Raw genomic sequence first — 14,571 nt, 5'->3', positions numbered from 1 at the left:
AGGCCACCCATGATGCCTAGTGCCATCATCAATCTGTACAACGTACTTGGATAAGTCGCTCAAGTGACTGCACATCACATCTCTGCGACACGAGCTGATGCTTTTCAAAGCGTGTAAACCCCTTAGGTGCCAAGGACCAGATATCTCGTCCTTGGGATTACCTCCCTGTTGCCAGGGCACTTAGGGGGTTAATGAAAGAGAAAACGTTAGAAGGCATTGTATGGCGATATACCAAAATCACCAAAAAAGGCCTGCATCCGAGTGTGGGACGCCACACTGTGGGCCACACCTGTGCGACCGTGAAGGGTCTGCCACTCCAACTGCAAATAAAGTCGTTGCACAGCATTCAATCCTATTAAGGCTTTAGGTACTGAATTGCATGATGTAGAGGGATGTACGTTAAAAAGTACGTAGACAAAAAGCTTGAATTGCAAAATACCGAGGCCCGCTCTGCTGCATTTTGCAATTCGAGCTTTTCTTTTTCGTGTCCCCCGCAATGTTTCTTGTATACGGGGGACACAGCCCCCGAATCCGAAAATACCGAAACCGGAGTGCGTGGGACACCCGAGCTCACCCACCTCTGTATTTTCGGATTCAATATTTTATGCCTATGCCGAATGCGGCAAAACCGTATCTACGACCCTCTAGATGCGATCTTTTGCGTCGATACCATGCAGAGCATAGCATGGCCAAGTGCAGCGAGGTATCGTGGAACGATGCAGAAAGGCTCAGGTCATGTAGAAGCTCTAGGGTACCAGCCGTGGAGCCTTTTCCATATAAATGACAACAATACAACCCAAAATAATTTAACATTTTATGTACACTTTTACATACACTTTGAGTCAATTTAGAGGTTGCAGCAAGTTACAGAATTTGTTACAAAAGAGAATGGTTTTCGGGGCCGTTGCCTTGTTCGACAGCAGGCAACCGAGAGCATCGCCTTTCTGAGGGAGAGCCTTCCCGGGGGCCGCGGCCTCTTTAGAAGCACTTGCGATGGACGATGGAGGGGCCCGCCTCGTCATACTCCTGCTTGGTGATCCACATCTGCTGGAAGGTGGACAGGGAGGCCAGGATGGAGCCGCCGATCCAGACGGAGTACTTGCGCTCAGGGGGGGCAATGATCTGTGGAGGAGATCCAGAGCAAAGTGAGCATCAGACGCAACCGTCCCACGTGCTTATCACTGCAGCAGCAGCACTCCCAGAACTAGGCCGGCCACACAGCTGCCCCTCCTTCCCTCCCTCCCTCCCTCCCTCCTGGAATGGCAGGAAAGATACTAAGCAATGCTATGATGAGTGCATGAACTACTACTTCTGCCGAGGGCTCGAAAATTAAGAGATCTCTCTGTCTGAATTCCTAAAACCGGAGCAAGAGGCATAAACTCTTCCTCCCTCGTTACATATATTGCAAAGAACAGGTCTCTAGAGGGACACGAAAAAAACCCTCAAAAATGCACCCCATAAACATCGGCAGTTGAGTGATATGCAGCACCCCCAGGGATACATACTATTCCGGGTTCTGCTTTTTTCTTCATGAATATGTTTCTCTAAACAAAATGTCCCATTAAACGTGCAACCAAATTACTTCCTAATGATGTGATTTATAACCATTGTCTTTTTCAGGCTGTGATGGAATATCCAAAGCCAAGGGGCAGCTATATGTAGGTACAATGCAAAATAAAAAACTAAAATAAAAATACATGTGTATGTATGCGACTTGTTTTACTTTACAAACTTCAAAGTATGCCAAAAATCACAAATTGGCCCGTAGCAGGTGTGTTTCGTACAGCGAGTCCTGCGTTTCATTATACTCTGGAACTTGTAGAGTTAGTTTTGCCATTATCGAAGCAATCCTAGAGTGTTGGACTGCAGATAAAGTTAAATATCTAGGACTAAATGAGTTAGTGTGGCTCAACATAGAACAACTTGAGATTTGAAGTCTATTCATAGATGTGTGCACAATTGCTCAATCCAGCCCTATCTGTATGTGTGATATGAGGTAACGCGCCTGTAGACAGGTGTTTCTAGGCGCTAGATATACATAGCTCTTTCAAAAGGCGTGTCCCTGGAAGTGCTAAGGCCAGGGAAAGGCCCCCCATTCAAGCCCTACCTTGATCTTCATGGTGCTGGGGGCCAGGGCGGTGATCTCCTTCTGCATGCGGTCAGCAATACCGGGGTACATGGTGGTGCCGCCGGACATGACGTTGTTGGCATAGAGGTCCTTCCTGATGTCGATGTCACATTTCATGATGCTGTTGTAGGTGGTCTCATGGATGCCGGCGGACTCCATACCTGAGAGAGACAGGGGGGACAGGTGAGCCTGCTGGGGTGTGGCAAGCGGGTGAAGGGGGTGGGGGCGCGTTTCTCTGGGGAGAGGGCTACTTACCGATGAAGGAAGGCTGGAAGAGGGTCTCGGGGCAGCGGAAGCGCTCGTTGCCGATGGTGATGACCTGGCCATCAGGCAGCTCGTAGCTCTTTTCCAGGGAGGAGGAGGAGGCAGCGGTCGCCATCTCGTTCTCAAAGTCCAGGGCCACGTAGCACAGCTTCTCCTTGATGTCACGCACAATCTCACGCTCGGCTGGATGGGGGGGATTGGGGGAAAAGTGGTCAGTACCAGAAAGCTGTCACGTGATGGGGGTAAGCAGGACCTACGCTAGCCTGAGCAGCCCTCACGCGCTTGACATACAGCCTCAGAGCCACACACTGCACTCGCTTCTTGCTGCAGGGGGCCAGTCTGCCCACACATGGGGCACCGGCATCATGCATGAAAACATGTGGGAACACCCACAAGCACGACTTCAGAGCAGAAAAACAACAACCAATAACTGCTTTTGCACTGACTGGTAGTCATGTGATATTTTCAAGAGTGAACGTAAACGTGTAGAACATATCAATAGTTTAGTTTTTTTATGTATATATATATATAAGAACTATTATCCCCCAGGTAGCGTTAAAGCTGCCAATGGAAAGCTCGATTCAGAGAGATGTTTTTGAAATGGAAAGATATTCATGTATTTATTTATTTAGATTTGTAGAGCGCACTGCAGCTCCCCAGGCATCGAGGCGCTGTAAGAGGAATTTAGGCTTGATCCAGGGTTACAGGATAGCGCCCACCATAAGTAGTCTTAGTGCCGGGTACATGATATCTTTGACTTCCTAGATTTTAGCTGTGAGGGATATTCCGCACCTGTTATCTCGCGCTGCTAGAAGCTATGAAGCCGAAGGCTTTCAAGGCCCGCCCGCCCCCTCCCCCTTCCCAGGCAGCGGAGAAGCAGCCACGGCACCCTCCCTTACCTGTGGTGACGAAGGAGTAGCCACGCTCGGTGAGGATCTTCATCAGGTAGTCGGTCAAGTCGCGGCCGGCAAGGTCCAGACGCATGATGGCATGGGGCAGGGCATAGCCTTCATAGATGGGCACATTGTGGGTGACGCCATCCCCAGAGTCCAGCACAATACCTAGGAGGAGAGCACAAGGCGCGCCGGCCATTAATCCAGCAATCTGCTACAATCCTGGGGCCTGCTCGCCTTGCTTTACAAGGAGGGCTGAGCACTGGCAGCGCGTGGGACCTGGGAAATGGGGGCACTCGGTCTGTAGACAAAGCATCGATTGCGATCTGCCCATCATGCCCGGGTCCTGTGCCCCATCTATATATACAGATCAGTGTTGCAATGGATCCAGAGAAGTCGGTCAGTGAGAACCCATGAAATGTGTGGCAGACCCCAAAGTGTAATGACTGGAGAGAACCTCAAACAGTGGTAAGTGTCAATCTTCCCTGCCTCCTCACAGAGGCCCCACCAAGCGGTGGCCACCCTTATACCAACCCTGCCCGCCACCGGCCCGAGATTCAGGTGTGCCACCCCTGTGAAACATGTCTGGGGGCGCCACTGCTTCCTCGCGCTGCTCTAGAGTTACTTTCTGAAAGGTTCATGGACATTATTTGAACATCCGGTGCAGTGAATGTGCTTGTGAAGTAACAGTGGGCTAGTCTGTGTGGCACACTCCCCGGAAGTCAACAACCAGCTGTGTTTGATTAGAGAGTGCCCACGGTTCCGCACGCAGAACTCTGCTTTCCGATAGGAGGATCTCCCCTCTGGAAGACACCTTGGAAACAGATCTGTTGGACTCTAGGCAACGCCTCCGGGCGCACTCTTTACAATAATGGCCCCCGGAAGCGCTACACACGAGTGGCAACACCAGTTGGGAGATGCACGTCTGCTGTGGGCAGGCACAAGCAGCGGGGGTGAAATCGGTTCCAAGGACCCCAAACGCATCTGATTGTTTCGCCCTTGGAATAGATAAGATGAACTGCAGTTTCTATTGAATGGATTTTAGTGGTATAATTGCTTCACTTGATAATGTACCAGAAATAGGCCTTTCTTCAGGTCAAGGGTGATTTCAATGAATTGCTGCATAGGGGTCGCAACCTAGGCAACGCCTGGTTCCAATGTCCCCCAAGTCTGCTTTTAGGGGTTCAATAGATGAAAACCATTATTTGCATGTACTTAGAAACACAGCGCGTTTCCTTCCTGAGTGAAACGCAGGGATGTGTGTTGTGAGGTGCAACAAATAGGCGTGTGGGCTAATGCCGTTTTGAGGTGCAGGGGTGAACATATTGGGCAAAGGCAGGGCAGGTATTGTGCCCACTAAGTTGCTAACACGAGCAATTGGGAATGCTATGGGGATGTGTCCAGCTGCACCATTAGCACGAGTTCTCTCCAGTTACCCTTTCCATCAGGCGCAGGTGTGGTGCATCTCTCCAGTATGGTGCGGGGGGGGGGGGGGGGGGACATTGGATGGCCTGGATGGGGGTATTCCGACCTGTCCTTGTTAGTTCGGCTCTTTTTTTGATGGCCAAAAAAAGCTTAGTGCCCTATACTAAGGTGATTATGATAGGTTATTTATAACACGCTTAAAACCCAGAGGTTTCCAAGCGCGGGCCCGGGGATCGAACCCGGGTTGTTTCGTGTCGTCTTGTTTCCAGGGCGCGCACGTCGCCGCTGAGCTATCCTCCCAGATAGGTGGCAAAAAAAAACCTTCATTACAGTCCTGGCGTGAGATACTGGCCAAAGGAAAACCCTTTCATGGGGTAAGGGTCTGGAATCAAGGGTGCCACAAAGGTTTGGGAAAATAAGGATGTTTTGAGTGGATTTCATTCGGGTGCAAGAGGCGGCCGGGCAAAGCAAAAACAAGGACTCAGTGGCTTGCAATGCTGGCATTCATTGTATAGAGTGGGGCATTATTCTAGAACCCAAATAGCCAGGTGATGCAGTAAGGAAAGTAAATCTTAAAAAAAAAAAAAAAAGATCACAATGTGGACAATCGGCAGCAATTCCTGATTCCGTTGCAGTAAATAACCGGAGAAACACGCTGCCCGGGCCTAATGACGCCATCTCTAATGAAAGGGCGGTCCTAACTCAAGGGCAGCCAAGCGTTGGCCAGTCGCAAGACCTAAGACTCACCAGTGGTACGGCCGGAGGCGTAGAGAGAGAGCACGGCCTGGATGGCCACATACATGGCGGGGACGTTGAAGGTCTCAAACATGATCTGCGTCATCTTCTCACGGTTGGCCTTGGGGTTCAGTGGGGCCTCAGTGAGCAGGGTGGGGTGCTCCTCAGGGGCCACGCGGAGCTCATTGTAGAAGGTGTGGTGCCAGATCTTCTCCATGTCGTCCCAGTTGGTGATGATGCCGTGCTCAATGGGGTACTTCAGGGTCAGGATACCCCTCTTGCTCTGAGCTTCATCCCCCACGTAGGAGTCCTTCTGACCCATGCCCACCATGACACCCTGCGGAGAACAAACAAAACACGGCTTTTCAGCATCTTGACCAAATATCATACCCGTGGGAACACCACACAAACTCTCAGACGGTTACACAATGTAGGGGGCTGTGGAAGTTCAGCACGCTGCATCTACTTATATAATACAGCTGTGCGTCGCAACAATAAAGCCGCGTGACTGGCGCGTGAAGGAACGGTGGGTGGTTCCTTCCGTCTTCCTTGACCACACTCAGGAAACGCAGGGTACGCTTCTCCCCACAACAGACCAAGAGGCGCTCCATGAAATAAACATCACAGCCACTCTCAGGCCTAACTAAGGCATAGCACCGAAGGTATATGTTACATGGAACAATTGGCCAGATCATAAATAAACATGTATACTTCTATCTTTTCACGTGAAGGCTGTTGATGGCCGCCGCGGGTGCATTTAATAACAAAGGGGCACCTGCCGCGCCTTCTGCCACCACGCCAGCTCGGGGGAGCTCTTGAAAGACTTCCCCGAGCTGGCGTGGTGGGGGGCTAATGGCGCCCTTTTGCTATTAAATGTGCCCGTGGGGGAGGGGCACAATTAACAACAATAGGGTGCTGACAACAGCACCCTATTGTTATTAAATGCGCCCTCAGCACTGGGGGGGGGGCTGCCAAAACCATCGTATTCTCAAGTGCAAAGCTGAGGACAGGGCCGGGAAAATGGAGGGAACGCCCAGAAAAGATGTGCTCCATCTTATCCTGCTGCAAGCGTCCCAAGCTGAGGAGAGGACCAGGCAAATGGAGGGAACGCCCAGCAAAGATGTGCTCCATATTATCCTGCTGCAAGCTTCCCAAGCTGAGGACAGGGCCGGCCAAATGGAGGGAACGCCCAGCAAAGATGTGCTTCATCTTTTCCTGCTGCAAGGGTTCCATGCTGAGGACAAGGCCAGGCAAATGGAGGGAACGCCCAGCAAAGATGTGCTCCATCTTATTCTGCTGCAAGTGTCCCAAGCTGAGGAGAGGACCAGACAAATGGAGGGAACGCCCAGCAAAGACGTGCTTCATCTTATTCTGCTGCAAGTGTCCCAAGCTGAGGAGAGGGCCAAGCAAATGGAGGGAACGCCCAGCAAAGACGTGCTTCATCTTATCCTGCTGCAATTGTCCCATGCTTTAAAGTTCAGCCAATGAGGAATGTGGGTGTTGCATGTGGAGAGAGAGAACGGGGGGCACATCCTCTGCGCTTGGTGTGCACTTGTGTAAGTGCTGATATGAATGCAACTTTGTCGCGTGCATGTCTCGCGCTCGCGTCTGGCGCCAGCCACTCTGTATCTCGTAGTGACCAATACACCTTTTCTGAGCGTTCTGCTCTATGTGCGATTCGCTTATGAAAAAATACCATTGGGGACCGTGTGCAGGTGGACAGAGCATCTGATGAGGCGGGGGCCGGGTCCCCAGATCTAATGTGACCCCCAATAGACTTGCCCGACCCTCCTTTTTAGTTACATTTCTCGATGATTCCTGTTATGGGCATCCCAAATACTCATTCAGTGGAATGAATTACAATGCAACGTTGAAGGCAGACCAGCAGTGCCTGGACCCCTCATCACGTCTCAGCATTGACAAATGAGAGCCATGAAAACACCACATAACATAAAAAGGTAGAAACAGCCAAAGATGCCTCGTGCACTTTCCTGGAAGGTGTTCGTATTGGGGGAGGTTAAAGTTGCTAACCAGTGAAACTACAAATACCAGAATGCACTGTAATGAAGCGGTAGGTGGAATGGGTCACATCACCATTGAGCTAAGAAGGTCACTTTGATGCGGCCTTACTAGGGCATCCGGGTATTCCTGGAGCCCCTGGCCTTGCTTCTTAAAGGTGAACTCCCAAAGAGACAGAAAGCACAAGCCTTTCCATCGGGAGCGGGATCTTGGGTGCAAGGTCTCCTTTAAGCATGTGTTTCTGTGCAGAGATGCAAACATTGGCCTGCTTAGCTTCTAGCAAGTCTTGGGATTCCTGCTGGACAGGGGACTGAGGGAGTGGGACAGACGGGTGCCTTAGGGCTAGGCTCGCTCTACAAATGTTAACATAAATAAATAAATAAATAAATACTGGACACCAGCAGATCATTCAATTACAGCTGTGTTGAATGAGCAACGCACCCCATAAAATGCCCCCTCAGATTTCTATGAGTAGCTTGTTAAAGCTTGTAAAAATCTAGGGGGGGGCGGTGGGGGTTTGGGAACTACACTAAGCACTTCATAAACACGTACAAGGCACACTACTATGTAATGTATAATGTGTAATAAGTACGGGTTTTGTAAGATCTCGTAAAATTCGGGGAAGATCCTTATAGGAAAATCAACAGAAACACGTTTTGCCTTGGTACCCGCTGGCCTATGCCACCGCGGGCCTGCACTTATAAAAAAAAGTGGCTGACCACTCCTGCTAGGCCCTCACAGATGCTCGCTCCCTAGCACTTCCCTCTTGATACACCTAGTGCTTAACCCCCCGCCCCCCACTCTATCTCTCTGCACTCGCACGTTCTGAGTGCTCACAAGGCCTAGTGGGTCCCCCTCTGTCTTTCATTGTGGCATTTATTCTTCCTTCCCAAGTCCCCTCCCTGTTGAGCTTCGAAACACAAGTTGTATAAGCACCTTACAAATGCAGAATAAAAATAAGTAAATAAAAAAATATGATTTGTTAACAATAATTCTCAAGAATTATTTCTTATCGGAGAATTATAATTTTGTAACAAATTCATATACCAAGAGATAATATCAAAATACATTCCAGTTAACTGTGTGTGTGGGGGGGGGGTTGGATATTACATTAGGTAAGGGGTGAATGCAGAGGCCTGGTAACGTCTTCCCTGCATATAATTGCACACAAAGTAAGAAATCGACATTTTTGTATTCGGTATTTCGAATTCGCAGTGATCACACACATCCCACAAGAACTCTTCGATGATTTCACAGGACTATAATGTTATCATAGAATGAGTGAGAGGGAGAGAACAATGCATGCACTGGCCCGATACACATGCGTGTTAGGGCGTGGCGCTACCCAGCCTCGCGGGGTCGGCGGCTCCTTACCTGGTGACGGGGGCGTCCGACGATGGACGGGAACACTGCTCGGGGGGCGTCATCCCCGGCGAAGCCCGCTTTCACCAGGCCGGAGCCGTTGTCGCACACGAGTGCGGTGACCTCTTCATCGTCACACATGATGATAACTGTTTAGGAAGTCTAGGGAGAGGAGAGAAGAGCAGACAGGGGTTTAGAGGCGCAAGCGGGCGAGCACAGCCTGCCCACTGAAGCCCCGAATAACAGCGGGTCCTCCGGCAAGGAAGGGAAGGGGAGGGAAGGGAAAGGAAGGGAAGGGGAGGGAAAGGGAAGGGAAAGGAAGGGAAGGGAAGGGGGAGGGAAAGGAAAGGAAAGGAAAGGAAAGGAAAGGAAAGGAAAGGAAAGGAAAGGAAAGGAAAGGAAAGGAAAGGAAAGGGAAGGAAGTGAGGGGAGGGAAGTGAGGGAAGGGAAGGGGAAAGGAAGGGGAAGGGAAGGGCAGGGCAGGCGAGAAGAGAAGACAGGGGTTTAGTGGCGCCACACAGCCTGCCCACTGAACCCCCGAAGGAAAGGAAAGGAAGGGATGGGAAGGGAAGGGAAAGGAAAGGAAATGAAAGGAAGGGGGAGGAAAGGAAGGAAAGTGAGGGAAGGGAAGGGGAAAGGAAGGGGAAGGGGAAGGAAAGCAAAGGAAAGGAAAGGAAGGGAAGGGAAGGGAAAGGGGAAGGAAAGGAAGGGAAAGGAAGGGAGGGAAGGGAAGGGGAGGGAAGGGAAGGGAAAGGAAGGGGAGGGGAGGGAAGGGAAGGGAAAGGGAAGGGGAGGGAAAGGGAAGGGAAAGGAAGGGAAGGGGGAGGGAAAGGAAAGGAAAGGGAAGGAAGGGAAGTGAGGGGAGGGAAGTGAGGGGAGGGAAGGGAAGGGGAAGGGCAGGGCAGGCGAGAAGAGAAGACAGGGGTTTAGTGGCGCCACACAGCCTGCCCACTGAAGCCCCGAATAACAGCGGGTCCTCCGGCAAGGAAGGGAAGGGAAGGGGAGGGAAGGGAAGGGAAAGGAAAGGAAGGGATGGGAAGGGAAGGGAAATGAAAGGAAGGGGGGGGAAAGGAAGGGAAGTAAGGGAAGGGGAAGGGGAAGGAAAGCAAAGGAAGGGAAGGGAGGGAAGGGAAAGGAAAGGAAAGGAAAGGAAAGGAAGGGAAGGGAAGGGAAGGGAAAGGGAAGGAAGGGAAGTGAGGGGAGGGAAGTGAGGGGAGGGAAGGGAAGGGGAAGGGAAGGGCAGGGCAGGCGAGAAGAGAAGACAGAGGTTTAGTGGCGCCACACAGCCTGCCCACTGAAGCCCCGAATAACAGCGGGTCCTCTGGCAAGGAAGGGAAGGGGAGGGAAGGGAAGGGAAGGGAAAGGAAAGGAAGGGATGGGATGGGAAGGGAAGGGAAGGGAAAGGAAAGGAAAGGAAATGAAAGGAAGGGGGAGGAAAGGAAGGGAAGTAAGGGAAGGGGAAAGGAAGGGAAAGGGGAAGGAAAGGAAGGGAAAGGAAGGGAGGGGAGGGAAGGGAAGGGAAGGGAAGGGAAGGGAAGGGAAAGCAAAGGAAAGGAAAGGAAAGGAAGGGAAGGGAAAGGAAGGGAAGGGAAGGGAAAGGAAGGGGGAGGGAAAGGAAAGGAGGGGAAAGGGAGGGAAGGGGAAGTGAAGGGGAAGGAAGGGAAAGGAAGGGAGGGGAGGGAAGGGAAGGGGAGGAGAGGGGAAGGGAAGGGAAAGGAAGGGAAGGGAAGGGGGAGGGAAAGGAAAGGAAGGGAGGGAAGGGAAGGGGAAGGGGAAGGAAAGGAAGGAAAAGAAAGGGAGGGTAGGAAAGGGGAGGAGAGGGGAAGGGAATGGGAAGGGAAGGCCAGGCGAGAAGAGAAGACAGGGGTTTAGCAGCGCCAGCGGGCGAGCACAGCCTGGGCCAGGCAGGACATAGCCCGGCCACTGCAAGCCCCCAATAACAGCAGGTCCTCCGGCAAGGAAGGGAAGGGAAGGGGAGGGGAGGGGAGGGGAGGGAAAGGAAAGGAAGGGAAGGGGAGAAGAGAAGAGAAGAGAAGAGAAGAGAAGAGAAGAGAAGAGAAGAGAAGAGAAGAGAAGAGAAGAGAAGAGAAGAGAAGAGAAGAGAGGGCTTTAGCAGCGCCAGCGGACGAGCACAGCCTGGGCCAGGCAGGACACAGCCTGGCCACTGAAGCCCCGAATAACAGCGGGTCATCCGGCGGGGGGAGGGGGGAATGGGCAGCAATGACTGCAGCGCAATCTCGGGCTTGCAATCAGGGGGTCCCCCGCCTGCCTCCCGTGAGGGAACATCCACAGCCACCCTGGAATCTGTTTCAAAGGCGGATTACTTGATCAACAAGACATTCTATCAAATGCTGTGTAGTCATGCTCCTTTATAATGCTGATCGTACATACCCCCCAGCCCATTTCTTCCTAACACACATCAGAAATACAACGAGCACCCAATCCAAACACAGCAAGTTCATTTCTAAGCAATATGCACGCAGCAGGACCACTTTTAGGAACCATCTCCCCCTTGGCCATTTGCTGAAGGGAGTTCAGCCAGTAACGCGTGCACGGGCAGGAGCTGCGGGTGCGCGTTTCCCGCCCAGGTTCCGGCCTCAGTGACTCCAGCGAAAGCCTTGGGATAATGTCCGGCAGAGGCCAGGGGGACCTAGGGAGACCTAGGGTGACCAGACGTCCCGGTTTTGGCGAGACTGTTCCGGTATTTGGGACTCCGTCCCCCTTTCTCAAGATTATGTTCCCATTGGGACCTGCAGAGGCCCCGGTGTATTGGCAGGCAGGATTGCACAACCTCGCACAGAAGAAATGCAGCATTTTACTACTTAAGATAGTGTTAGTGTGTGATACATTCATTATACTATGTGAACTTCTTTGAACAGTAACACTTAAACCTACTTCTTCAAATGCTACTGTAGTGTAGTGCCTTGTCAAGAGTTAGCCCTACTTTTAGGTTAGTTGCCCTGTCCCGGTTTTTTACTTTTTAAATCTGGTCACCCTGGCCGTTGATCTAACCCCACTGGGTGTGCCTTTGCGAGCCTGGCGTGTAGTCGTCCAGTGCGGTGTGGAGTGCATTAACGGCAACCCACCCCCCCTCCCCTCCTCAGTGGACTGTGCCTCCAAGCCCGTGCGCACTGGCTATCAGGGCAAGGCTCAAAGACCAACAGAGTAGAGCAACAAGGCATGGCCTTCAGAAAGGGCGCCAGGCATGCACACACAACCGCCTCTGAAATCCACCCCAGGAAAAGGCTCCTTGCGCAGTCATTGCAGAGATTCTCAAAGCCAGGTGGGATTGCTATCCAAAGCCAAGTCGAATCGCTATCCAAAGCCAGGGGGAATCGCTATCCAAAGCCAAGGCGAATCGCTATCCAAAGCCAGGGGGAATTGCTATCCAAAGCCAGGGGGAATTGCTATCCAAAGCCAGGTGGGGTCGCTATCCAAAGCCAGGGGGAATCGCTATCCAAAGCCAGGTGGGATCGATATCCAAAGCCAAAGTGAATCGCTATCCAAAGCCAGGGGGAATTGCTATCCAAAGCCAAGGCGAATCGCTATCCAAAGCCAGGGGGAATCGCTATCCAAAGCCAGGGGGAATTGCTATCCAAAGCCAGGGGTAATCGCTATCCAAAGCCAGGGGTAATCACTATCCAAAGCCAGGTGGGATCGATATCCAAAGCCAAGGTGAATCGCTATCCAAAGCCAGGGGGAATTGCTATCCAAAGCCAGGGGTAATCACTATCCAAAGCCAGGGGGAAATCGCTATCCAAAGCCAGGGGGAAATCGCTATCCAAAGCCAGGGGGAATCGCTTTCCAAAGCCAGGGTGGATCGCTTATCCAAAGCCAGGGGGAATTGCTATCCAGAGCCATGGCGGATCACTTATCCAAAGCCAGGGGGGATCGCTTATCCAAAGCCAGGGGGGATCGCTTATCCAAAGCCAGGGGGAATTGCTATCCTATCGCCCCACTCGTCTCCTACTTTCCTAAAATAACATGTCTGATCTCTTGGAGTGTTGTCATTTTCGGACATACCATTCCACACTACTAGGGCCCCTCTGCCCACCCCGCCCCCTTATCTGAATGGTATCTCTGAGCTCCCACCTGTCAATGCTGGGAACACGCCTTGTGCGTGGAGAGATGACGTCTTCTGCGGACAATTGTAGTCAACTGTGACACGAGGTTAATCATATCATAAGGTTTGAAACTGCGCTTCAAGTCAGAGTCCTCCTGCTTCGAAGCGCTGTGATTATAGAAGTTATTTTTTGTTAGCCAATTGAAAGCCTATTCATGTATGGATCAGGGCAGGATGGCGGGCTGAGTGGGCGGAAGCTTGCCCCATGCCCGCGGTGAGAGCTTAGCCCGTGGCATATTGCCCGTCGCAACCACGTGGGAGGTGTACCCTGCATCACGGGTACCTGTATTACATCATCTATGCGTGGTACACACAGGTAGAGGCTAACACAACTTGCACGATTCCGCGTCCTTCGCTGCTGTGCCCTTGAATGTACAAACTTCTTAAATGTCAGAGTTCCCTACACAGGCCCACCACTGTCAACATCTTACGCCTTTCTCGGGTTCTGTTTCTTCGCTATTTCGCTGTCTTATCTCCACCCAGACCCATTCTCTTGTTTAACAGCAACACTGAAACTAATATGGTAAGAATGAGGCGTACTGTCTCCCAGTCAGACATGCATAAGTGGCAGCCCGCTCTTTTCTTGACGCAGAATTCTGGAGAAAGCAGCGTGCTCTGCCATCACGCTTCACCTTTCAAACCTACACGCACTCTCCATTATAAGCCTTTGACTCACTGTTTTTAATTTAATCATAAAATGTATTTTCCCCTCGTTGTTACCTTCCAGTTCTCATGGCTTTCAAATTTTGGATATGGAAACTCACTCCCCAGAAGTGTACTCAGTCCGAGAAGACCCCCTGATATCCGAGTTCTAAGAAGCAGCAGGAGCTTCGCTTGCTTTCCTGTCAGCGCAGTGTCTGACAGCCTCCTTGTTGTTGACCATAGCCTCGCCGTGGCCCTGGCTGGGTGGCGATAATCTCTTTCCCCGCCGGCGCTGCTTGTGGATTCTGGCGCGCCGCTGACGCAGCACTTACCTTGGGCGGCTGCTCTCTAGCTCCGGCTTGGGCAGTCCAGGGGGCGTTTTGCTAGCTCTCCAGCTCGACAGATAAGCGCCCCCGGCAGGTCTTTATACTGTCTGCGCGCTCCCTCCCCCCCGCCGTGCACCGGCAGGAATGCCTGGCCGGTCTCTCCATATTAGGCCCTGGGCCGGGGGGAGCCCCGGGACTGGCCGCGGGGCGGGCGGCCTTACAAGGCCAGCCTGGAGCAGGCCCAGGTGAGAGAGGTCCGGCCGTATAAGGAGTGTCTGTGGGCACCCCCTGCTCCACCCGCGGGGAGGTGAGCTGCTGCGTATGTTGCTGCACCCCGGCGAGCCAGGGAGGGGGGCTGCTGCCAGGTGAGAGTTGCCCATTGCCCTACACTGAGATCGACGACTCCTTCCGATTCCTATAATGGTGGTGTCAGTTTCCCACTAGCGGTCAGACAGCCACCCATGGGCAGAGTAGCAGCCCGCGTCCGAGTACATGGGATCGCCTCAGTCCAGGACTGGAAGTGACTCAGCCCGGGGGAGGCTGCCATGTCAGCGACAGCGTCTCCCGGGAGCACGCATGCAGGACCCTGGAGGTTTCTGGAGCTCACTTCCTCAAGTGACCGTTTGAAGGGATGTCCTGGTTTCTTTTCTTTAC

General features: G+C 52.2%; 1 protein-coding gene across 1 annotated transcript; it reads right to left on the bottom strand.

Annotated features, from left to right (window-relative positions):
* Window positions 1-800: 800 nt before the first annotated feature.
* LOC138453785 (actin, alpha cardiac muscle 2) lies at window positions 801-14,038 on the bottom strand. Its single transcript, XM_069606931.1, has 7 exons — window positions 13,924-14,038; window positions 8,839-8,988; window positions 5,458-5,782; window positions 3,292-3,453; window positions 2,384-2,575; window positions 2,108-2,289; window positions 801-1,122 (listed from the first exon to the last, which is right to left on the bottom strand). Exons 2-7 carry the CDS (start codon window positions 8,965-8,967, stop codon window positions 979-981), a joined length of 1,134 nt encoding a protein of 377 aa, XP_069463032.1. The 5' UTR covers window positions 8,968-8,988; window positions 13,924-14,038; the 3' UTR covers window positions 801-978.
* Window positions 14,039-14,571: the final 533 nt, after the last annotated feature.

This window comes from Ambystoma mexicanum, chromosome 4p (assembly GCF_040938575.1).
Source record: "Ambystoma mexicanum isolate Mex_15411 chromosome 4p, UKY_AmexF1_1, whole genome shotgun sequence".
NCBI lineage: Eukaryota > Metazoa > Chordata > Amphibia > Caudata > Ambystomatidae > Ambystoma > Ambystoma mexicanum.
This window is presented reverse-complemented; position numbering and strand designations above follow the sequence as displayed.

What these genes read in the sequence shown, in the direction of transcription:
- LOC138453785 (XM_069606931.1), bottom strand. Translation starts at nt 8,967, where the DNA reads ATGTGTGACGATGAAGAGGTCACCGCACTCGTGTGCGACAACGGCTCC. An exon ending in TCGGACGCCCCCGTCACCAG is followed by an intron (nt 5,783 to 8,838) that starts GTAAGGAGCCGC and finishes TGTTCTCCGCAG; the next exon opens with GGTGTCATGGTGGGCATGGG. An exon ending in CTACTCCTTCGTCACCACAG is followed by an intron (nt 2,576 to 3,291) that starts GTAAGGGAGGGT and finishes CCCCCCATCCAG; the next exon opens with CCGAGCGTGAGATTGTGCGT.